Raw genomic sequence first — 23431 nt, 5'->3', positions numbered from 1 at the left:
TGGGTGAAAGCTCTGAAAACTCTGAAACCTGCAGTTTACAGATTGGGTCAGTCTGTCACACCCCTAATATGTGAGCAGAGTAAACAGATGGGGTAGAAATGATTGAACTTTTGTGGCAATTTGGTTCACTATAGAAGCATATGAGGTTCCTGGCCCCATTAACAACAAAAGACAGACTACAAGTAGAAATAAAAATAGTTTCTGATATAATGTACACACAGAGAGTGGGTATGTGGTTGGTGAGATAACATACACACAGAAAGTAGGTTCATGTTCTCAGGACTTTTTCTCCCTCTTGCTGCTTTGTTTAATCTGTATTTAATGACCCAGAGGCTGGAAACTGGAACCCATAACTTGCCTTCCTTACTGAGCAGCCAAACTCTGGCTGAGCCATCACCTGTGCTGAGCTTTTCCTTGGAAAAAGTATGTAAGTATGGTGTACTTAGGCCTTCTCTGAGCATATATATATATATATATATATGTATATGTATGTGTGTGTGTGTGTGTGTGTGTGTGCATGTTTGACTAAGGCAAACAACTGCAGAGAAACAGAGGTGTAGAGGGAGAGAGTGTGTATACACTAAACATGTTGACAGTAAACCAGCTGATCTGAAAATTTCCCAGTGGTGGTGGCAGCAGCAGCAGGGAAGCCAGACTGCCTTGGTGTGGAAATAAGAACCCTCCCTTTGCCCATCCTAAGCTGTGCTGGTGAGCTCCCCTCTGGCTTCCCAGCATGTTGGGCACTATGTGCATCCCCCAAGCCAATGCTGATGCCTTATCACAGGCACATGGCACAAACCCATCACAGATGTGCAGCTTTGTGCCTGAGTCCAGTGCCTCAGCTCTGAGGATCCACAAGCAACAAGTAATCTGATCTCCTGCAGAAACAAGATGCTGTTCAACTCCTCCTCACTCTGGAAAACGTTATTTGTTATAACTTTAGCAGTTCTTTTTATGGGTAAGATGTTGCCATTCTTGAGTATAACAAGTAATTATTTATTTTTTTTTAACCCATCCAAAGTTTGCAAGCAGCTGCCTTTGTGCCCCCACCCACTAGCCCCTAGAAATGGCTGGTGTCACCATTGACAATGTTCAGTATTGCAAACCCATATGCAACAAGATAATTATTATTTACTGCTGTTCTAATACTCGATCTATTAATTCATTTACAAGAATTTATGTATAATTTTCCTTTTTAATACTTTTTCTTTCCTTAGGGTAGGGAGAGGTTGTAATGTTTGTATTGAGCTTCAGAGGCTGAATGTGACCATGATGTAGCCTAAGACACTGTTTGTTTGGTGTTTTTTCCCCATCTTTGTCTCCCAAGGGTTATGACTTTCAGTTCCTCAGAGGAAATAGGCTGTATGAAGTATGTGACAATGCCACTGGGTTTTCCTGGACAACACAGGATGTTGTGGGAAACACACTCTCTGTTTTGCAACCGTGAGTATTTCTCAAACACATCTGGAATCAGGGGCAGGAGGCTTGGTCTGGTTTTTGTTTAAAAAAAAAGAGAAGGAAAGAAAAGTTGCTCTTTTCTTGGCATGTGTGACAACCATGGCATGTGTGACACTGAGAGAGCCAGTGCTGGGCTGGCAAACTGCTAAAGGAGGAATCATGACAGCTTTACACTTCCCAGCCCAAAGAAGGTGGTGGGCTGGTGAGCATCACTGTTTCAGCTTGGGATAGCAAATACAACATGTATGCCATGTTTGTGGGGAAATGAATTTTTTTTTTCTTTTAAACAGTAAACAGATATCATCTTAACAAAACTCGTACATTGAACAAGGGCTGTGTGATCTTTTTCATGTGGCAGCCCAAGGGGTTTGACTCTTCCCATTGCAACCAGTGAGCAATTTGTGACTGGACAGGCTGTCTGTCTCTGTTGTTGTTGCCTGAATTTAAAAATAACTGTGCATATATATATATATACACACACAAAAAGACCAGTTTATCTACCTTATCTCCCCTATGGCTAATGGAAGATATTTTACTGTTCACAGTGCATAGTTGCTAGTGCAATTGTTTCCCAAGGCTTAACAAATGTAATCTAGGCACTTTTATTCCAAGTTGCACTCTTTAATCTGGAAAAATGGGAATGCCAGTGCATGTCTAAAATCGAGACAGATCTAAGCTAAATAATTCACCTGCTTTTTTTGGTTTGGGTTTTTTTTTTTTTTTTTTTTTTGTCTTTGATCTTTCCAGCCTCTGAGATGGCTATCAGTGGAGCTAAATCTGCCTATTTCCCCACCAACTGTGTGTCTGCACACATTAACCTTCTCTGCAACTCAGAGAGCAGCCAAACATCTTCCTCAAAGAGCTTGGTGAGCAAGGCATCAATGGCTCCAACCATGACAAGGAGGGTGATTGTATCATCTGTGGTTACTAGCAAAAAAGTGCTTGTTCCACAGATCATCAGCTATCTGCAATTTGATGTGGGTACTTTGACAAGAGAAGCAGAGCACTGAAATCATAGCTACAGCTTTTATTTAGGTAAAAAACTAGAGGTCATCACTGGACTTCAGCTCTTAGGTACAGATATATAGGCTAAACTTAATCACACATCTTATGGTAGAGGTGTTTTTAAAAAAAATTGTCACTTTTATGGTTTAAATTTGTCTAAATGGAATTCAATTGGAATCACAGCCATGCAATGCAGCCACTAGTCAAACACAATGAGTGTTAACAGAAACTATCATCTGTCAGGGAGCATCTGTACTGAAAAAAGGGCCATAATTTTGGTTGTCTTTACAGTTACCAGTCAATCCCTGTTGTTGCTTCTGTGACCATTTGCAAGGCACAACAGTTACTGTAGCTATATTATTCTTTATTCATGTGCCTGCTTGAGGAGGTGGTCTGTGTTTAAGTAGGTTTAAAATACAGGTGTCCAAGGTGCTATGTTTTGTATGAGGTGCAAACTCAAAACACTGCAGTTTGTTGGTGGGACAACTCAAGGAGAATCTCCTTTATTTTTCACTTAGAGGGCATCCCACAGAAAGATACAACCTACTTTAATATAGGTTACAGCTTTAAACATCACTGAATATCCAAGTGCTTGCTGGTTATATTTTGTCATTGATTCACCTTATGAAATATAAAAAAAAAACCTTGTTCCTGCTCCAATCCTCTTCCTCCTGTGAGCACTCACTATTTTACATCCCCTGGACATCCCCCACGTGTGTGTGTCTGCTCTGGAAAACCAAAGGCACAGAGTGAGAAGTGTGAAGGGCAGAAAACTCAGGCTGTTGGGTACTCAGTGTCAGTGAAGCCTGAAGATAACAGCACTGGAGATTCAGTGCACTTGTGTAGCTTTAGCTACAGAAAAGTTGTGCATGAGAATTATTATGAAATCTAAACAAGATGCTTAGTTACTGCTTGCATGGTTTTCAGTGGAACCTGTGCTTGAGGTTTTATTTTAATTTTCTTCTGTTGAGCAAACACTGAAGCTGTAGATCTGAGGACAGCCAGCTCATCTGTTTGTTTCCTTTCTCTTCTATACCTTTTCCCTGTTCTTGTGAATGACACAGACAGCATAGTTGTGTGGTTCATGATATCTAATTGACCTTTACCTTGTTAATAGGTTAAGTGATTCAGATAGGTAAAATTACAGTCTCTTCCAGACTCAGAATCCAATCGTTACAAACAAACAAACAAACCATGGATTTCTTTGGGCCCCAGAAACAGTCATATGATTATGAACATAGCTGGGAATTATACCAGCAAAGGGATTAGCTGGGTGCTTTGGCTGCTTATGAACTATGAGGCAGTTACTTCATTGTGCTGGAGACAGGAGTGCTGTGGTCTTAAAGAAAAGTAACTGGTTTTCAGTCACTGGTGGATTTGCTTATTTCTGGCAAACGAATAATCTATATCAAATGAAATTACAGAATCATAGACTGATTTAGTTTGGAAAACACCCTGAAGATGATTGAGTCTAACTCTTAAATGAAAAAGAAAAGAAAAGGAAAGAAAAGAAGAGAAAAGAAAGCCAGTATTGGATTTCATGAGGAAATCAAACCAATTGTAAACTAAGAGGAACTGTTAAATCTATACATTAGAAATCCTGTTAATGAGTGCCTCATAAAGTGGAAGAATCAGGCTGGAAAACTTTAATATGATGTGGCATGAATTTGATAATAAGCTGGAGATTTTTTTTTTCATAAACTTGTAGAGAAGCAATTTTGTTCTATGCCCACCACCTAAGTTATTATTTATATATGAGAAAGGGAAGTTGAACCAATAAGCCTATACAACACAGTTAAAAACTAAAGTAAACTTAACCACATTACTTTCCAGAGTAAATTTACATAATTTAATTCAGGCAAAAGTTGCTGTATGTTTGCATTAATTCAGAGTTTGTGTCTGGCTAGGCATGTCTGAGCATCAAGCATCCCTCCTACTCCTTCTGTAACCCCAGGATCAGGAGGGCTTTGTGTTCTGGCACTTTTTCTTTTGCAAAAAAAAAGAGAAAAAAAAAAAAAAAAAAAAAAAAAAAAAAAAAAAGAAGGAGAAAATTCATACAGAAGCAGAGAAACAAAAATTGGTTTAGGCCATTAAGTTTTCAGACCAGACCAAAGAAACACATGATGCTTATTTATTGCACCATTCCACGTTAGGTTTTTCTAGTTTTCAACCAGACCAACCCACTACCTGCCCAGTGTGTACTGTATGCCTTTGCACCTGCAGAGCTGCTAGTCAACTCAAAAAGGTTTTGATAATATTTATAGCTATAGAAAAATAATATTTCTTAATATTAGCTAAGAGAATACAACGCTGTATAATGCTCACTTCTCTTCCAGTCTTCTCTTCAGTCCATTATAATGCAAGAAAGAAAGACAGTCTAGGAACAAAAGTAATTACAACAGAAGTAATTGCAAGTAATTACAAGTAAAAGTAATTACAACAAAAGGAATTACAAATGAAGCCAAAAAATGGAAGGCAAAGTGCTGAGAAGTTTTGTACATGAAGACAAAATTCTATGCAGCCTCCTTTCACAGGACCTGGAAACCCATTGCTTTTGGCTGGATCCTAGGCAGTAATATCCTGAGAGATATTGTCATCCCAAGAGCTATTGTCATCCTGAGAGCTATTGTCATCCTGACCTGTCCCCAGATGGGATGGTGGGGACCCAGCTGGTAGCAGGGCTGGCTCACACCGAGCCATGCAGCGAGATCTCTGGCACACGCTTCATTCTCCAGATGACCACGGCAGCAGGAGGCAGAATCATCAGGAAACTCATGACCAGCACTGCAGCAAAAATGACCAGCAGAATTTCCCAGGGGGGCAGGATCGTTTCCACCAGGATTTCCTCCATGTCAAGAGTCTGAAGCTGTAAAGCCAAAAAAACCCCGCTGCATTACTACCTCGAAAATAGGCATCGGGACTGTAGAGATATGTTTGGGGTTTTTAAAACCCAGCATAGGGCTGTCAGCTTTTTGCCTTTTATTTTCATATCCTGAAGAACAAACCCATTTTCTCTGGCTGCAGGCCCCAGAAGAGCTCCTGCTCTTTCTCTCTCTGTCCCCTTGAGAGTCTCTGTGAAGCATTAACAAGAAGAAGGGCAAAATGTAAGTTATCTGCCATCAGAATGTGTTCTCTATATCTTTTTTTTTTTTTCCTATGATTTTTGTTTGTGAGAGAGCTTCAGTGAACACTTCATAAAGAACTTATGTGGTCTGAGAATGCCTACAGGTGAACGAAATGCTTAGTAAAAATGGTATATCTGTTTAAATCTGATTTCTATTTGAAATGGTTTAATCAAGCAAGCATGAGCTTGTTTGCAGAGAGGTTTTAGCAGCCAGGCACTGGGGTATAGGTGCAGAAGAGATGCAGAGTTAGTAATTTTCAAGTCTTTTCAAGTTTTCCAAAACAGAAAGAGCAGAGCAGTTAGGAAGGAGTTAAATCCGGCTGGGATTGTTCCCAGCTGTGTCCTGGTGAATCAAGGGCTCAGTGTGGGTCCTTCGGCACTGGAGCCACACACCTGAAAGCCATAAGGAAGCCACGAGGTGGGTGGGTGTATAAAAGGTGGTGGCCAAAGACCCAGCCATATTTTTTTCCTCACAACTTCTTACCCTTCCCTGTCCCCTGGATTCAGGAGGGTTTCTGAGGACTTTACCCTCCATTTCACCAGAGGAGATCTCAGGTTAGTCTGTTGTTTTTCAGAGGCAGCGGGATAATGGGTTTCTGTCACTAAATCCTGACCTTTACAAGAAGGAGAAGACTGAAACAGGGCTGCTAGAATATGCTTATTTGAAAAGAGTAGAAAAATATGAGTGTACATGGGAAGCTAGTGAGTTGCTGATGGGTTTTTTGTGGCTTAGCACTGTTAAAATTGCTCTCAGCTCTGAGTTTTTTGCTGTGGCCTGTGAGGAGTAGCAGATGCCTGGGTTTAGGTGATGCTCCCACAAGATGAAGGCCCAGGTGTCTGCCAGGCAAACTCCAGGTACTGGAGTTTCTCTTGACTGCTGAATGAACTGGGCTCTGCTATTCAGTTTAAACTTTGTTTTTACCTTGTCCTCTTACTATTGTGGTGCTGATTCAGCATTTTTTGAGTGAGTGATGCAGACTTTGACAGTGAAAAACAAGCTTTCTCTCCAGCCTTGGCTAGAGAGCCCAGCCAGGGTCTGTCTCTGCCTTGCAGCAGTGCAGAGATCTTTCCAGAAGCCTCATCTCTTCAAAAGCTGTTTTGACTTCTACAGATCAGGTTAATGACAAGTCTTGGGAACTAGAGAAAACTATGGAGGGTGAAGCATCCCTAACTCAGGGCTGCTGCCTCCCTGAGTCACATACCTGAAACAGGGCAGGACTGGTAACTATGGCTGGAATGTTGTCCACCAGGTTTGTTCCCTGCAGCTGACCACGCCAAGCTACAAAATGGCTGCTTGATTTTGCTTGGCCTTCACCTGCTCAGACCTGTAGCTCTGATTGATGGGGGCTGTGTGATGTTCTGAACGTTCTTGTGGCACTGTTGATTTTCCTCCTTCTTCTTTGTTGGTGGATGAAGGTAAATGTGAGGCAGCTGTGGGAGGTAAATGTGAGGCAGCTGTGGGAGAAGGGCTGCTCAGGGACCTCCCTTGTGCTGGGAATAGCAGAGGTGGGCATCTTGTCCTCTAATTCAATTTTCTTTCTCTTGCTGCTCCTGCTTTTGCTTCCTTCTCCAGCTTTTATTTCAGTTCTTGTTTATTTCATCCTCTTCCTCATTCCCTTTTTTCAGTTCACTGTAGTTCCCGTTTGGACAAGCAGTCATTCAGCAATTGATTGCATGGGGAATTCCCTGTCTCTATTTTCTGCTCTACTGATCCCTCACTAGCACCTGGCTAAGGGAAAAAAAGCCAGTAAGAGCACCTACTGCTTCTCTGGCAGCCTGATCTGGTGAGGAGGAGAGCAGATCATTGCCCCTTTCCTTAAATCCTAGCTGATAAGGAAGGTCACACCAGTGAAACCTCCACAAAACAGACTTTGAGTAATCTTCAGCTGAACTATATAACATTCTTGTAAGAAACAGGTCCTGGGTGCTGAGGATGAAGGAAAGCTCTCTTCCTCTGCTGAGAAAGTAAACCCCATGGTTTGGGGTGAGAGAGGTGAGGTGGGCTGGAGCACACAGAGAAGCACCTCAGGGAAGGCATCTCTGCTTTGTCCCTTGGGGAAGAAGACAATGGGACACTATTCTTGGATAAGGGATGACTGTCCTGGGAGTCATACCACTGGCAGTGAAAAAAAGGCTGGACAGAAGAGCCATATGTGTGTCTGCTAGGAAAAACACTGACTGGGAAGCACTGCTGGGTGTCTGTCTGCCTTGCTCCTTCTGAGGAGCTGAAATGCTCTGCAGTCTGAAATTAATGGTGAGGGTGCTATTGCAGAAGCAACTGGGAAGTGATGGAAAGGTCTATGACAGTGTGGAGAAAGCTTCAAGAAGTGAAGGCTGTAAAAAGCAACAGTTCTGCCAAAGGCCTTGTTTGCCTCTCAGAGCTGTTGACTAAAAAGGCTTCAGCTGGAAAAGCTGCTGATGGCCCATAACTGATAGTAAGTCTTATGATGTCCCTAAACTATTTTCTTCACTTACTTATTCTATGCTTTTCCTTCTGTGCTCATGTTTTCATTGGGCTCTCAGCTTGTGAGTCCTGCAGAGCCCAAAGGTGATGTGCAGGTTTGGTTGGTTGGGGGCTGAATACATCAGCAGCTCTCCATAACTTCTCCTCTATGACAAGAGAGTTATGCCATACATCAGTATTGCAGATTTTTAAGTCGGATACATTGCAAATAAGGTACACTCATGACAGCAGAATCCATTCCTAATCAAAGTAGATGCCCTGAAAAGTGAGTCTGCTACACTGAGGTGCTGTGCCCAAGGACATGGCTCAGACCCTTCTAAGCTCTTGCATTCAGCACATCTGGAATAGCTCTGGGACTGCTCAGTTAAAGAAGTGTTTCCCACATTGACAGTGTTTGATTGCAGAAGGGCAAGAATAAATAAAAATAGTGGTCAAACATAACACAGCTCTAGAAATACAAAAGTAATGGTGTTTCTTCTAGAATAAATACACATTGTCACTGAAGCTTTGCAAGTTCTTTATCTCAACTGAAACCCTCTGTGTGAGCATATCAAGTTAGTCTCTGAACAGTAATATTTTGCAGTAAAGAATGCTCTAGATCTATCCTCTTAATTTAAAATCTGGGTAGAAGAGTAAAGGCCTCTGCAACAATTGGAGCTGAAAGCAATATATTACTTTACAAAAGTATACAATAATGAAGGTATTTGGGGAGAAGGGCAGGGGGAAAAGAGGCCTATTAGAAGTGTAATTTCTGGTTGTACTTTGCTTTTCCAATATTTCATTTAAGATTTTCCCAGAGCTAAATGAGTTAGTTGTTTGGTTGGTTTTTTCTGAGTTGTATTTTACGGAAGATTTTTTTGAGTGCTAAACAAGGGGTCATCTTAGCATAGCAGGCAGAATGCACCTAGAAAAATCAGAATTCTATCTGTACAGCCTTCTGCAGGAAACAAAATTATAACCTTGCATAACTCTGGAAATGAAGCTGTTGTTCTTCATTATCTGCAGATGTCTGTCTAAAAAAGGCCTTTGAAAAATATGTGCTGTGGGTTGCTTCACTGCTCCCCTTATCTTGTCACAGATCCATTTATAAATTTTAATATCTTTAAGATCATGGCACACAACTGTTGCAGAGGGCCATGTAAGCAGGAAACAGAAGATTTGCACTACAGTATATTTAGCTGATGTTTGCCAGCTCTATAAAAAAAGCCAGAAAATATTGTCGGCTAGTTTTTTTAAACCTTAACTTTTGATTATTAGGAAAAACCAAAAAAACCCCAAACAACCCACATATAGACAGACAGGTGATTTACTCTTTGACATGGGTTTTCCGGTGACGTGGATGGGGAGGTTGCAGCTGAGACAGCTGCCTTGTGGCTTCTGCCCTACAAGGAACCTGCCCAGTCTTTTCCCAGCAGCCAAAGCTCTTTAGGAGTTCCTGTGCTGCCTGCTGCAGGCCTTGCAGTATGGAATGTAAACTTATGATTCAGCTGTAATCAACCTATGTAAAATATTTTTTTCCCCCCACTAATCCTGCATATTTTTTCTCCAAGTTACTCGTTGGTATCTTTTGTTTTTAGAGAAGTAACAGCAGGGAAAATCTTAAAAACCCAGATGTATTTCTCTCTCATTACAATTGGGTTGTGGTGGGGAAGCTCTACTTTGTATGATGAGGCCAAATTCTGAATGTATAATTACTGGTATGCAAAAAAAAGTATGAATCTTCTGATTTGCATTATGTAGTGTAAAGCTTCAAGACAGCCCCCATAAGAAGCTTATGGGGTGACTTTAACATGAGAAGATACCCAAACAAGATGCTTGTGGGAGGTGGTGGCCTCCCAGGCTGTTACTTGCTCTCAGTTGATTTTTCTGATTGTCACGTGTGGGACAGAAAGATGGTCTGGGTCTGAATTGTCTGAACCTATTCATATGTCTCCCTCCAAACTTTGAAATAATTTACCATTGTACTAATTTTTTTCTCTCTACTTGGAAAGGTTGTGAATCTAGTCCTTCTGGCTAACTTCTGGGAACAGAAAAACAAGTTAAAAAAATATTTGTGAGTCTTGTAAATTAAGTGCAGAAACTAAAAGGTAGAATGCATCAAAATCAGATAAGCCTGCTTCATTTCAGTGAATTGAAGTTTTTTCCTATCAGGATATTCTGACTAGTAACTATGCCACTTAATGTTAATCAGAAAGCACCTGAGTGCAAAATACTCTGTTGGAATCAAACAAGAAATATGGGCAAAAACTGTCTTTCCCCATCATGGGTTCCAACAGGAAAGCTGCAGTTCTTTCATCTTCCCTAAAACAGTGTTTCAGGTTTACATCAGTATTAAAATGCTGTTGGTAAGAACTGATTCTGTGTAAAGCCTGTGACTTTTAAATGATTTCTGGAGTTGTTGACTTCAGGCAAGTGAGAACCTTGGTTCTTGCCACAGAACAACTTCCCCACTGCTGAACTACCCTGTGCTCCTCTCATTGAGTAAAACCCTTGCTGCTAAATATTTGTAAAGCAACCATAAACATGCCTCAGGCTGAGAGTTGCTTATGTTTGCATGTCTGAATATTTATGGAAGTACATCAAGGAAATAAAACCCTTGACTGATGTTCAAACAGGTGAATTCAGCGTTTAACTTTGTGCTGGGTGGCCTGCTCTAAGGTTTTTGTTTCTAGTGTTCCTTGAAAATCTTGGCACCAGTGAGAGGTTCTACCCCAGATGTTCTTGGAGCCAAGGAAATCCTGACAAATGCAGGCACGTGGATCTCAGTGATATCATTTGCAAAGACCTGGCTGGAAACAGGGGCTGGGAGTTTTGGTTTCAGTGCTGCCCCTGAAGCAGCAGGACACTGGTGTTTATTGTGTTGCTTGTCATCACAATTTGTTTGCCTCTTCCACATTCCATGTTGGGGGGAGGAAAGGAAAAAACCTGTTCCTACAGCAAAGAAAATATAATGGCTTTAAGACAGACCAATCAGCCAGGATGAATTTTCTACAAGAGCTCTGGGCCTTTCATTGTTGTGTTCAGGAATACTTAAGAGTCCAACCCTTCCCTTTTCCTTCTCCATCCCCCAAGGCAGGGTCCTTGCATTTTCATTATTACTGAAGCAGACTGTACAAAACAACTTCTACACAATGTAGCTGTATTAGCACTTCTGGAAATACCTTGCTCACAGACTTATCTTTGTGTCATCAAGTGACAGTGCTCAATCCCTAATTTGCAAAGTGGAGATTAATCTCCTGGTGGAGGTTAATGCATTCAGATTCAATGAAAAACCCACCATCAGTGGTACCTGATGAAAACCTGTATCTGAAATAAAGGCTGAATTTTAGTTATCTCTATGCAGTTATTTTTAGCAGGTCAGCAGTTCCACAAATATGTGCTCACTGAGTGTATCAGATGAAACCAGATCTGTGATATGGAATTTCTGGTTTCTTATACAAAAGGGGTTTATAGCACTTAATGTGGTGAGGTGTTTTCTTATGTATTTACTCTCTGTTGCTTTAATACAACTGGAGCTGCAGAACACTTTCTGCAGATTTGTGAACACCTCCCATGCATGTACTTGATTTAGTGAAAGAACGAAAAAAGGGCTAAAGCAGCAACAGCAATGAACTTGCTTTGCTTCCTGTTCCATTCAGATTTAAATCTTTAGCCTTCAAGTGGGGAAAAACAAGTGTTGCTGTGTATTTCTTCTCTAAGATAACTGCCAGCTTCCTAGTAATATTTTAAGATGGTTACACATGTCTGGACTAGTTTCCTGAAATCATCACTACTGAAGACCCATAGTGGGCCCAGTAATTGTGTGCAGCTGCAGAAGAGTGAATTCCTATGCCACTTCTGTGACTATGTTATAAGCAGAGATAGAAAATCGTAGGAATGGGGCAAGTTCTGAGATGTGGAGTTCTCATACAGTAACTGACTCAAAATGAGGGTGATAATAAAGAAAACTACTACTTGAAGTTCAAAGTGTTCCTTAAGCCTCCTGTAATAACTAGAAATCAAATTAATGAGTTTAGTACCTTATAGAAAAGGCTATATTTTATCTATGTAACACCTCAGGTATTATGCCACAGCTTTCATCTCTAGAGGACAAACCTTTCACACCAAGGGTGTGATGAGAATTCATAAATTATTTTAAAAAATCAGAGTTTACTTGTATTATAAATCAATGTCTCCTCTGCAGGTAACAACTGAGCAAAGTGCTAATTAGAAATATTTGCAGATTAGTTTAAATTATTTCTGGCTTTATAGAGCTTGCTGTGTCAGTTTATTGGTAAGTAAAGCTTACGTGTATTCAGCTTTCTGTGAGTAAAGTCACTACAGTGTGCAAATCTACCTTAAAAATTTAAAAACAATATGAAGTTTGGGTGCTGAAATCAGAGGTATAAAATCTGGGAGAAGATCTTAAAAGAAAGGTATAATTAAGACAGGGCATATATAATAATGCAAAAGTACTCTATACATGTATAATAATGCTAGGATTATGCTGATCATGGCTGTAGTTGCAGTATGTTTCACCTCATTCCCAAAGCAAGCAGGTGACAACAATGCAAGATAAAATGCAGCAGGAGTATTCCTCTACTGCTCTTTGAAGTCTCTCTTTCTGGACATGTAAATTCTGCTTTTTTAATTTCATCTAATAAGGCAGCTTTGTTATCTTGGAGTTCCCAGCATATGTCTATTAGTTTTCTGACTCACAAGAATATTGCACTGGGGGTTATATACACCTCTAAGTCAAATAATTTACTTCTGGAATACTTAAACACTTTTGCATAGATCTATACCAGCTGATGGTTTGCTAACTTTGAAAGAAAAATAAGGATTGCATTATGCAGTGAACTTAACAGACATAACTCCATAACCATTAAGCAGACTATTTTGATTATTAGTGAGCTTAAATTACATGAATAACAACTCTATATTTTCGTCTTCATCCCCTTCCTGCTGGCAACCTTGTAATCAAATTAGAAATCATTTATCTAACCCTTATTTTTGCAGAAAGGACAGCAAGTGGTTGAATTTGAGTTGATTGCATCTTTGTCCACTTGACTGCTTGAAATGTGTCCTGGCTCTATCTAAAGATGCAATGGTCTTGCAGCCACTCAGCTCTTTTTTTTTTTGCCCACTCTTACCTTTTCACTGTCCTCAGGGTGTCTTGTAAGTCTTGCAGATAAAAAATTGAGCCACTTTAGGTGTCTTCCTTCTGTCAGGCAACGAGTGTGTGTGTATGTGTGTGTTAGAGGAGGTGGTGTTCAACCTGCCAGAGGGACCAGGGAGGGCAGGGACTGTGTTCCCTCAGCTCTGAGGCTCAGGTGAGCAGCATGCACAGGTACTTGTTTGTACAGTGGTGCCTCTATCACCTCCCACCTGGTGTTCTTAAAGTGGCACAATCCTTTCAAAGAAAGGGTGAAGCTGTTGTGTGCTGATCACAGTTTGCTCAGGATCACTGAAACAATAGCTGGCTGCTCCCACATGCATCAGCTGCTTTAGGAGACAGTCACTTGTCATGAAAAATGTGTTGGGTTTCATTTTTTTTTCAGGAAACCACTTGACCTTTTCTTCTATATCATCTTATTTACTCAGAAGTGAATGATCTGATAATAATAACCAGTCAGAATCTGAGTTATTTAATGAGTAGCACATGCATCCTTCAGAGCATGAGGGGTAATACCCCTAATGCTATAGCAGACTTAAAGGGTTTCTACTTTCAGCTCTCTTCTGACTACATATATTCAACAAGGCACTAGATACTTACAAGTCTGGCTGTATTCAAATACTTAAAATCATGGCTACAGTCAGTATCTATTTTATGGAGTGAAAAAGCACACAAACATTTTCAGAGGCTTTACTAAGCCATCTCTGCCTGTTGTGGAGGTGGCATTATGTGGTCTGGCCCTCTTACCTGTACACTGTACAGCATCTGGCACTCATCTGATCCCAAGGAAAGATGTGAACACCAAACTGCAGCCTCGTTTGAAGACCTGTAAGTGGTGACACTGAAGTCAGTGCAACTCTGTCTTGGAATGGCTGTGTCCAAAGGGATGTGTGTTTACACCCACTGAAACCAAAGTTCAGACTTCAAACACGTCCCTGTAGACCTCAAGGTGGCTTAAGTGGCAAAAACCCAGTATTTTTACAGAAAAAACCTGCTTGGAATAATTTTTCACATGATGTATATTTTTATAGAATTAAAAACTATTTTCTGAACACTTGTTTTGGGGGGAAAAAGAGTTTTCAACTGTACGAGGCAGATTCAGTAACCCTTCCCCCCAGTAGAGTTATGCATCTCTAAATAACTGACACTAATATTTCACTGATCTTGCCAAAACAAATTTCTTTTAAAGATTCTTTCCAAGAAATCTGCTTATCTGCCTTTAAAAAACTTGTAAGATTAATAATATTTTAATCCTGGCAGTGGTGGCATTGCTCTTACCTTTGGAAGTGATGCTCTGCATTGGCTGAAAATTGAACCTCATGACACAGTTTGGTTTGTCAGCAAGCTGGGTGGCCCAGTAAATGCACAAGCAGTGGTAAATAGCATCAAATGGTGGCTGTCTTATAAGGCACAGATAGCTTTTAAGGATAGGATAGAGTGGATTAGGCTTTTTAAATAAGTTCATAAGTACTTCAGAAAATAACTCTGCAGTAAAGAGTTGCCAGCCTCAGAGTCTTTCTGCAAATCAGAGGATGCTGTGCTGCCCTCAGATTTACAAAATCAATTAGATCCCAAATGCCAAATCCATCAGCTCCACTAGTTCTGGACCTACCTGCTGTGCCAGCAGGGTTGCTGGAGGGACCAGCTCCAGGCAGTGTGAGAAATATTTCCCTTGTTTGGAGTTTTAGGTGCTCTCAGTTTTAGGTACTAGTGCCACAGGTAGCTAGAAGGTCTGAATGAGGTCTTGTAGCTGTGGAGTAACACATTCAGTCCTTCACAGTCTTCCCTGGGAGGCTACAGGGGAAAATGCCCAAATGCAGGCTGATGGGGGAACACTTCTTTCTTCACAGAAAAGCTTCTGTGATCTTTTACACTGACATCACAGGCAGCCACTTTCTTTCACATACTTACAATTAACTGTAATTTTGAGATGACTCTGTAACCTCCTGGATATACAAAAATGTGGCTTTAAATGTTTTGAGGGGGGTCCAACCTCATTCTCAGGCTGATGTTAAAGTAAATTTCCTAATCTTCATTGGAATATGATGAGTGGAAAACTACAGTGCAAGGTGATGCCTGTGTTCCTGTTTCCTGGTTGCAGAGTAGTTTCACAACAGGAGTCATGCAAGGCTGCAGACTGTGGGTGGGTGGGTGGGTGAGCTGATGGGTGCAAGCAGATACTGATGAGCTGCAAAACATGCAAGTAAAAATAGAGCCTGAAAATGGAACAGTTTCTATGGACTCCTAACTCCTTATTTCCTCTCTACATACCTGTTTCAGCTGGGTTAACATAGCAACATAAGTGAGTCTACCTAGACTTTACCTGATAGAGGGTTCAGAGGTTTATATTTTGGCTGTGGTGTGCAGAAATAGGGCTTTAGTTCACAGCTTGTGGACTCTGTGCTGAGTTAGATGCATTGGATAAACCAAGCACTTAGCTCCCAGCTTTCCTCTCTGCAAGGGTTGGTTCCTGGAACAGGGAAATACTGTCCCATTTAGTATGCATTATTGTGATGAAGGATGTGAATATTGCTAAAGTGAATAATTAACCTGTGAAGCAGACCACCTGCAGGTACCAAATTATTCCAGAAGAGAGGTGTGGTGGTTTGACATTAGCCTTGCTGCATTCATCATCCTAAGCAAGCACCTGTAAGATAAATTGGTTAGTTTGCAGAGAATAGCAGCAAGAATGATTTGGAGACCATGACATGAAGCAGAGGGCTGAACAAAGGCCATGAACAAGGCATGAAGATCCATGCCTTGACACAGAGCAGGTGGTGAGAATGTATTTGAGTAAGTGACTTTTAGCCTGGGCTGGAATGCTGTGCTTGGCCAGCTGCTGCTCTGAAATCCCAGCCATGTGCTCAGCTGTGAGGCTCCAGGCAGCCCCTGTGCTGAGCCCTGCACTCCCCCCAGATGGGAGCAGCTTTCCTTCCCTCCCCAGGTACCTGCACACTGCAGCTCTTCTGCCCTCCTGGAGCTCAGAGGGAGAGAGGAGCAGGGATGGCTCTGGAGCTGAAGGTTTCCTTGCTGAACTCTCCACGGCCAGGCTGGATCTAGCAAAGTTTGTGTGGGTCTGTGACTGAGAGCCAGGCCTTTGGCTTGCTGTACATGGAGGCATGCCCTAGACAGCCTTTGAACCATGTTCTGGAGCTGAACCTCTATTGCCTAAGCTATGTTGAAATCAACTGCCCCAGAGGAAAGGAAATAAATCCTAGACAACTCTGGATGTGCTTGTTATGATGCACGACTGTGCCTTTGGCCTTAGGAATTACTCAGCTCCAGTAGGTGACTGGATACCAGTAGCAAAGCTTTGTCTTAATCCTTTATTTTCACCTGGAGTTTGCAAGCTCTGAGCAGCTTCTGCAGTGAGTGCAGAGTATAGGCTGCTTTAAAAACACAGGCATCAACACCAAGTTCAGCTCTATGGGAATTCCAATCAGGTTTTGCCAAGCAGCTCTTTGGTGCCCACAAACCAGCTGTAGCTGAATCTCTCTACAATGTAGCTTGAAAAAATATTTGCCTTGTAATGGCTTTCTTATCTCACCAAACCCCAGGGCTCCGAAACTCATGTCAGCTCCTGTGTGCTTTCTTCATGCTCATCCCATGTGGCATGGGACCTCTGGCTTCTTGTGCTGCTACCACTGAGGCAGGAAAGGGATTAAGAGTTGATGGAGCAGCTCAGGACAAGGTGACTTCTTGTCACCACTTTTCAGGCATGTGAGGGTTAGAGACCTCTTCCCTAAAGGTTTCCCATAGGAAATACAAGGTAGCTGAGCACTCACAGCTCAGTGTCACCCTTAGCAGCACTGCTTAATTTCTTCTCTAAGGGATGGGATTAGAGGTGAGGATGGCAGGAGACACAGGCTGAGCAACATCAGTGGCAGCAGGAGTGTCTGTATGGGTAGGTTTGGTAAGGGAAATTTATAGGAAGGATCAAAACATACACAAGTTAGGGGTGCTGGAAGATCTTGTGGCCACATGCAACTTTAGATATGTGCCTAAGAAAACTGCTTTTTTACTTTTGCAGTGAGTCAGCAGGTTAACAGAGCAGTAGGAACCTGTGGGCAGTGAATAACAGAACAGACAAAATGACCACCATTCTTGCTAGAAGTAATTTTCTCTTTATGGCTGGTGTTTAAAAGACAAATCAGGCTGGAGAAGTGTGGCTTTTCCATGCTGCATTAGCTGAGCTCAAGCTACAAGTGAAGAGGCAAGGGATAGGAAAGCCTGCTCCAGCAAGCCTGCCAGAGAGAAGTGAGGGGAAGCAACTAAAACTGGCAGACAATAAGGCGACTCTTTCTGCACACTTTGTCATTCCAGGTACCATCAGTGTACATCTCCACACATGCCTCTTCTCCTTTGCCAGAAGGTTCATTTGAATGCCAGTTAGTGTATGTCAGTGGGGTGCCATCCAGGAACTGGAACTTGCTTGGAATCAGAGATGCCTTTATCCCCAGGTAGGCGTAGGTATTAAACTTTTTCACAAAGTAGAGAATGGCATCGTTCTCCTTGGGGTTCCTTGGACTGGCAATAGACCCTCCAGCCTCTTTGCATTTTTTCACTGCAGTATCAAAATCGGCTCTTTCCCCATTGGTAGCAAATACTTTTTCTCCTGATGTTGTTATCATCTTTTCCAAGTGGAGGACTGCAAGATGAGGTGAAAACTTTAAGCTTTTATGCATTGTTTTGTTGTCTCTTTGCTGCCAATCGTACTTCCTGCTGTTTCCTTCCATAACTTTACAGTTAGCCCAGAACACAGTAAAGGAGATGAAAACTTGAAAACAAAGATTAAAAAAAAGGAAAATAGAAAAAAAGACAACCCCCAAAAGCCAGAAGAGATCTGAAAAGATGGGGGGGAAGAAAGAAAAACAAATACACAGAAAATGAAACAGGTGATACATGACAGAGTTTGAAGAAGGAGGAAAAGGAGTAAGGAATTCTAAATTTGGGAAAAGTATATTATTCTTTGAGTCCCTGGACTTTGTATAAGCTCTCAGAGATGGTTTGCAGAATACAAGGGTATGAAGTATAGAAATCATTGAGTGGGTAGGATCACAGATATGATCTGGTTCCGATTGGTTTATGTTTTTAAATGTTCATATCCTTGTCCTGTCTACCAGGGAGCAAAATATAAATGGAATGTAATAAAATTGCAGAAATTTTTTTTTAGAAGCCATTTTGTTGCTCATTTTGCTAATGCTTAACAATTCAGCTACAGCAGAAGTAAAGGCAGATAAATTACCTTCTTCAAGCTTGGACACCCGATGTTCTAATTGATGAACAACATCTCCCATTTCATTATAATCCAGTGGTGGGACAGCTATGGATAGAAAGAGCTGTTATGCACTTACAGTTTGAGTCTTAGCTTTCAAGATAACACTTGTGAAATTAGTATTAACATTTAAGTTGTTTGACCTGTTTTAGTCTACTAAAACAGCTGTGTTTTAACTTGGGGATATTTTTACACATGGGTCTTTGTAAGGATGGGGAATTTATTCCTGGAAACCACCTGCAGAGCAGTGATGTTTATGGGAAACTTGAATTAGCAAATTGAGTTCCCCCTCTGACTGAGCCAGTCCAGGAAAAACATTGGCACTTGTACAGTAGGTTTAGTTGATTTTTAACTGTATCTTGGGCTTTTTGACAGAATCCTTCAGGCTGTTCAAGCACTTGAAGCTAAAACCTAACACCTAGCAACAGATTTTTTCATACGTGTCTATGGAAATGGTGTTTTCTTTCTTAACCATTTCATCATTAAGCAGGAGAGATTTAAGCTACATTCTAAACACAAAGAATTAATAAAGGTCTCTTCTTTCTATCAAGCAGAACCCACATCAGATTATACAGCATAGTACTGACTTTACAGAGCATACCAATGGAACACAGCAGTACATCTAGATAAAAATGGAGATGGTCACTGCATGCACTTGGTATAAAACCTGAATTTATCTGATATTTAGGCGAGAGCCCAGAATCAGGCAGTGAATGAGTTTCTGCTGGCTTACCTTGAGCACACCATGGGAGCACAAAGAAAGCCACTCCTAGGATTTTGTGGAACAGCTGTGGAGGCAGCATTATTGTAAAACCCACAGCAGTCCTCTCCAGGCCAGAATCCTGTAATGAACAACAAACATAAACATGATATTTTTTCAGAATTTTGTTGTCTGGGTTTGAAGTTTTATGTACCTTAAGCTTTGCTCTCAGTGCCATGCATGCCACTGATGTAGTTGCAAAGCTGAGTTATTTCTAATAATTTTTTCCAAGAGTCTCACTCTGTTACTTAAGCTTTCAAGCTACAGAGTTGAAAAAAACCAACAACCACCATCCCCTTTAAAGCTTTTTCTGTGTGTGTGTACAGCAGATGTACACCATTTTTCCCTTGCAAAAGCTACAGCTTCAGTCTTTATGTTACAAGGGAGCAAAAGCCATGTCTGCTTTAGTGAGAGAAAGCCAGGTTAAATGGGACAAGCTGTTGGTTAAGAGTAAAACAATTGTTAATTCTTATTCTTCCATTGTGGCATCAGTTTTTAAATGTCTTTACCTGAGGCAATATCGTCTGAAAAAATAGAAAGTTTTGTAAAATTGTTGAGACAAAAAGAAAGTATAACATGAAAGGTTTGTAATATGGTTTAAGAAGATAAAATGCAAATGCAAACCTAATTCGAGATGTTCAACTTACCTAGCAGCTCCAGCATGAAATAAAGACTAATTAAATGATCTAATTTATAGGAGCTGTAATTTGAGATTAACCCTGTTATCTACAGAAAATACAAAGAGCATGTAATGTGATATGAATTTGCATATGAATAGAAATGTCATCAAATTTAACTTGGTTGATAAGGGGGTTGTTTTCTTCAAGAGATAAACATACTTAAAAAGTGAGGAAAATACTTGAGGGTACTTTCTTGGTTTGTAGAAGCACTTTCACACATTTAAAGAACACATGAGCCCTGGAGCAGAACAAAGCCATTTCTCAATACATATTTGAAATACCTCATATTTCCAGAGAGCAGCTGTGTAAATGTTAAATTGTAAGTTGAAGATAAGTCAAAACAATACAATATGCACCAGGAACACCACCATCATTTCACTAGAGACTGAGGACCTGGCAGTGACAATTCCTGATGTTTTGTAACTAAACAGAATCTCATAGCTGGAGCAGCAAAGCTGGAAACAAATGGCACCTCTGCAGAGATAAGAGCCATAGAAGCACATACTTAGGGTAACCTACAGAATATTCTAGGGGAAGCTTATATATGTCATAAATAGTAACAGTTTTACAGGATTATGGAAGTTTTATCCAAGAGAACAGTGACCTTTCAGTGGAGAAAAAAAAACTGCTCTAAACCTGGTCTGTAAGGACAGAGGACTTGAGGTGCAGGGCATTGCTGGGGTGGAAATTCATTGCCATGCACTTCTAAGGTACTCTTAGCTGCTTCTGTCAATGGAGAGATTTAGGAAAGGAGTTTCAGGCTGTGTTCCAGTGCAAACAAGATGCAGTCACATCATCCCTGTGGTGTCAGGCTGAGTCAGTTGTTGAGAATGGGTCCTTTGAGGGAACTTGAGCAATATCCATGTTAGTCTAAGATGGAACTAAGCAAGCCTTGTTCACCTCCACAAGCAGTCTGCACTTGTACCCTGCACCTTTGTATTTACCTTAACAATTGATGAAGAGCCCTTTGGTGGTGATGCTGATGTGCCCGCAGAAGCCTAAGACCTCCAGCATTTCATTTTGAGTGCCCTGGAAAAGGCACCAACACTGTGAAAAATAAATAAGCAGTGCCCAGTTGTATGTACCTTGGCAGAAAAGGGCTGTTTTAAATTTTCATGAGTAACCTCTGCTTCAAGTTTCTTGTTAAATTTCCTATTTCTTACCTTTTAAGTGTTTGACTTACTGCTCTTAAGATTCTTTTGGCTGAATTTTTCTAATTGTTTTATGGAAAAAACCACACCAAAGAACATGAGACAAGCCATTACCTGGAATCCAGAGGAGTCCTGGAAAGGTTACTGGCAGAATGTGGGTTTTTGCCTCTGTGCTGAGAACAATTTTAGCACTTCAGCTGCATCCAGGAGAAACTGTAGGATAGGAAAGTGCAAGAAGATGATGAGTTTTGGCCTCTTATCAGTGGGTTTCGTGTGCTGACTGATGCCTGGCAAACCTGGAGGGTGATAGACTAATGAGAAGAATTAATGTAGATTTGGTAATTTCTCAACTTTTCTTCTTTCAGTTTTCATCAGCGTATTGACAAGTTGGAGCAAGCTAAAATAAAGAGATATTTAAAAATATTTACATTTCTACCATGCTTCTCTATGATTGGCTAATAGAATGAATGTTCTATATAACTATCATAACTTGTAAACTATTTTCTGACCTTGCTTTATATCACAAAAGCTCAGCACAGTTCAGATATACAGATCTGGTAAAGAACAAACAATTTTTAACTAACTATTGAGTTAACTTCTGTGTTCCCACATTTATCATGAAGAGGCTTTAAAATTTCAGTGCTAGTGAAACAAATGAACCATATTTTGAGAGCAGGTTGTATTGCACAACGTAGGGAGGTAACAGCAACACACACTAAGGACAAAAGTTAAGACTCCTTTTGTAGCTGCTTCAAGAAATACAGGCTCTAGAGTTGGATTTCTGTTTATGGAAGCAGGTGTGTCTTCCATCCATGAGCCTGGTTGTGAGCCTTTCCTTTGTATACTTAACCTCCTGAAAGTTACCTTTTTTTCCTTCATTGTGCTGGTCGCACTTCACATAACCTTGAAAAAGATTTTCTTATTTCCTGTTTATTTTTAAATGGCCCCAACCCTACTTATATTTTCTGTTTATATTGATTTTCTTCTGCTCTGCTGTTGTTTCCTTGCCTACCACCTTGTCCTGTGCTTTCTGCATTTCCATTTTTTCTTCTTAATTATTGTCAGACTGTCCCTAGCAGTTCCCAGCCCCTGAATATCAGGAAGAGCATAAATTTTACAGGATTTTGTGTCTCCCCTCCTCAAAGAAGGGCTAAGGCATTTTTTCCTGAGCTTTAAAAACAGGATGCAAAGTATTCAGCAACATATACATGGCAAACTTGAACATTTCTCCTTTTAATTGTGATCTGCCTTTTAGAGCTGAAAGTCTTAATTTTACCTGTAGAGAGTGTGATTGGTGCTCATAAATCCCACTGCCATCTTGCTGGAGTTACTTACCTGAGAATGATCCAAGTGGAGGTCACTGAATGTCTCTGATGTGTAACCTTGTCCAGTTCAGCTGAAAGACACAGGAAAATAAAGTTTTGGGTTTATAAAAAGAAAACAAGACAGTACCCCCTCTCTTCAATAGCTGCTGATAATAAAGTATCATTCTAATGGGAGAGAGAAAACCCCTTATGCTTATGAACCAGATGAAATTATTCTTTCATACATTTTGTAGTTGTCCTCCATTAGCTGCAGAAGAAGGTTTAATTGTCCTTTTTGTTGTTTAATTGTTCTTTTTGTTGCTTTATTGTTCTTTAAGATTGTCTTTCCAATCTTAAGTGCCACTGCTGCAGCCTCCTCAAGGGTTAAGATACCCTTGCTGGGCAGGTTTTTTTGGCTCCTGGGCCACAAGGGCAGAGATGGGTGAAAGTTTCATTCCAGGTGTCACCTGGCTTATCAACCTTAAGGCAAATTCCACCCAACACTTCTTTTCCAAAAAAGGATTTCAACTGAAATCCACGTCCTCTTATAATTTTTAAAAGTGCTACTCCCATTTCCAAGCATCAAGTATCGATTGTGCTTTAGAGCCAGGTATGTTAGCAGAATTGGAGGTTAATATGATTTTTTTACCAGTAAATTTCAACTTCTGCTAACAAGAATCACTTGTAATCTGACACTATTTGAGGTGGAGGCAAACATGTCTGTTATACCATTACACAATGCTCCCAAGAACATTGTTTTCCTCTGGTTCTTGAGAGTGGTAATAGAGCCATTAGTCCTTCTACCACTTCCTGCTCTGGTTTCAAAACCAGCTAACAAATATTGTAGTGGCAAATATTTCTTCTCCTATTTGCACTTATTGTTCTTCCAAATAATAATAAAAAAAAAAGCTGCAAATAAATGTAAAAGAGATGATTCAGCTTCACTCTGTTTTGTATTACTTGCAGCACTGCTGGGTTATTCTGGAGAGCAAAACCTGTTTATTTTTCCACCATATATAGAAGTGGAAAACAGAGGAATAAGAAAATTATTTTTC

The 23431-nt window shown here is 40.7% G+C and overlaps 1 protein-coding gene across 1 annotated transcript; it reads right to left on the bottom strand.

The window, feature by feature from the left end:
• Positions 1–17338: 17338 nt before the first annotated feature.
• On the bottom strand, positions 17339–21335 carry LOC103531464 (pulmonary surfactant-associated protein A2). The gene is made up of 4 exons (XM_030453254.1): positions 21187–21335; positions 19215–19323; positions 18452–18529; positions 17339–17854 (listed from the first exon to the last, which is right to left on the bottom strand). Exons 2-4 carry the CDS (start codon positions 19282–19284, stop codon positions 17478–17480), a joined length of 525 nt encoding a protein of 174 aa, XP_030309114.1. The 5' UTR covers positions 19285–19323; positions 21187–21335; the 3' UTR covers positions 17339–17477.
• Between the last annotated feature and the right edge of the window lie 2096 nt (positions 21336–23431).

The sequence above is a fragment of the Calypte anna genome, chromosome 6, assembly GCF_003957555.1.
Source record: "Calypte anna isolate BGI_N300 chromosome 6, bCalAnn1_v1.p, whole genome shotgun sequence".
NCBI classification, from domain to species: domain Eukaryota; kingdom Metazoa; phylum Chordata; class Aves; order Apodiformes; family Trochilidae; genus Calypte; species Calypte anna.
This window is presented reverse-complemented; position numbering and strand designations above follow the sequence as displayed.

What these genes read in the sequence shown, in the direction of transcription:
- LOC103531464 (XM_030453254.1), bottom strand. Translation starts at nt 19,284, where the DNA reads ATGCTGCCTCCACAGCTGTTCCACAAAATCCTAGGAGTGGCTTTCTTT. An exon ending in GCTCCCATGGTGTGCTCAAG is followed by an intron (nt 18,530 to 19,214) that starts GTAAGCCAGCAG and finishes TTCTATCCATAG; the next exon opens with CTGTCCCACCACTGGATTAT. An exon ending in GGTGTCCAAGCTTGAAGAAG is followed by an intron (nt 17,855 to 18,451) that starts GTAATTTATCTG and finishes CTCATCTTGCAG; the next exon opens with TCCTCCACTTGGAAAAGATG.